The sequence below is a fragment of the Helianthus annuus genome, chromosome 13 (assembly GCF_002127325.2).
Source record: "Helianthus annuus cultivar XRQ/B chromosome 13, HanXRQr2.0-SUNRISE, whole genome shotgun sequence".
Lineage (NCBI taxonomy): Eukaryota > Viridiplantae > Streptophyta > Magnoliopsida > Asterales > Asteraceae > Helianthus > Helianthus annuus.
In genome coordinates, this window is record NC_035445.2 from 93,700,344 (window position 1) to 93,701,922 (window position 1,579).

The following is a 1,579-nucleotide window of genomic DNA, read 5'->3' on the forward strand; positions in this document are numbered from 1 at the left end:
TATGATCAAATACAAACTTAACTTTAATCCTAACAAAACTAGTATGTATCTTATGAATTACAAGTTGATAAGAAGTTGTATGTTCATAAGACTGATAATCTAAATTCATTAGTTTCATTAAATCACATTATTTCTGTGCTAACGGCCAAGAGATTATTCTTTTAAAATAATTAAAACTTAGTTTTTGTGGACAATTGAAGGCAAATCAAGATTCAAAGATGGTGGACTGATTTTCAGAAATAGATTATTCATCAGAGACAAAACATTATACCAAATATCCATGTGTCTCAACTAAAATATATACAGAAAGTCTTACATTAATAATATACTAAGTAAATTAAGTTTAAAATACATAGGGTAGCTTAACTTGTTGCCTATATATACAATCTCCAATTCTATTCAAACCATCACAACTTACAAAACACTAACCATGGCTTCTTCACAAATGTCTCTTCTTATTGTCGCCCTACTCGCACTCACTGCTTCAACCTCTGCAATCCCGACAATATACGATTTGGTTAACCAATTTGGATTCCCATCCGGCATTCTGCCTGATTCCGTCGAATCTTACTCCACAACCCCATCAGATGGGGAAGCCTACACCTTCGCCGTCTACCTTAAGAAACCATGCTACGTCAAGTACGATTACCTTGTTCACTTCGAAAGTGAGATCACTGGAAAGATCAGCAACGGTCAAATTACCGAGCTGAAAGGGCTCAAGGCTCAATCACTTTGGTTTTGGTTAAGCATTGACCAGATCAAAATGGATGGCAGCAGCCTCCAGTTCACTCTTGGGCTTTTGACTGTAAAGTCTGATATCTCATTCTTTGAGGCCATTCCTACTTGCAAAGACAAGGCCCTTGCCGCTTGTGATCAATCTACCAATAAACTTATCTCTCAGGTAAATTATTCCTGATCAACTGTCTACATAGATTGTCTCAGTTTTGTTGATGGATATTGATTAAACTTTTCATTTTTCAATGCACCATGCATATACTAATTGTGCTCGAAATTGTTGTTCTACAGCTTCCACTTAAGTTGGAGTAGACGTCGCATCGGATCGAGTTGTTTGAAGCTAGTTGTCGCTGCATAAGAAGCATGATGGCGATGGTTATTCGGTTTTTGTTGTATGAATAAACCCAGATTGTAATCTTGTTATAATAAATGTACAACTTGGTGAGTTAATTGAAAGTTTGTTAATGAAATCAGGGGCGGACTTACCCTATGGCGTGGGGTGGCGGCCGCCCCTGTTATAAAATATAATTAGTGTTATATATACGAGTGAAAATTCTAATCACCCTCATAAAACTTTGCGATGGCCCCCCTTGAACTTTCAAAACAGACCCTCTAAGAAGAGAAGATGCATATTATTTTGAGACTTTTCGGTCAGCGAGGCAAACCCCCTTTAATATCAGTATGTAACTTCAACAACCTTTATTTACCTTGAACCTTCTAAAATAGTGTCTCTAGGGATGGAAGTAGCGAAGAAGAGAATAATGAAGCTCGAATGAGTGGATTTGTTTGGTTGGCACCAGTGGTGGATCCAGGATTTCTTTTCCAGTGAGGTCTTATTTTCGGT

At 37.4% G+C, this 1,579-nt stretch overlaps 1 protein-coding gene across 1 annotated transcript; it reads left to right on the top strand.

Annotated features, from left to right (window-relative positions):
• Positions 1–393: 393 nt before the first annotated feature.
• Positions 394–1,205, top strand: LOC110898651. The gene is made up of 2 exons (XM_022145463.2): positions 394–901; positions 1,027–1,205. Exons 1-2 carry the CDS (start codon positions 431–433, stop codon positions 1,045–1,047), a joined length of 492 nt encoding a protein of 163 aa, XP_022001155.1. The 5' UTR covers positions 394–430; the 3' UTR covers positions 1,048–1,205.
• The last annotated feature ends 374 nt before the right edge of the window (positions 1,206–1,579 follow it).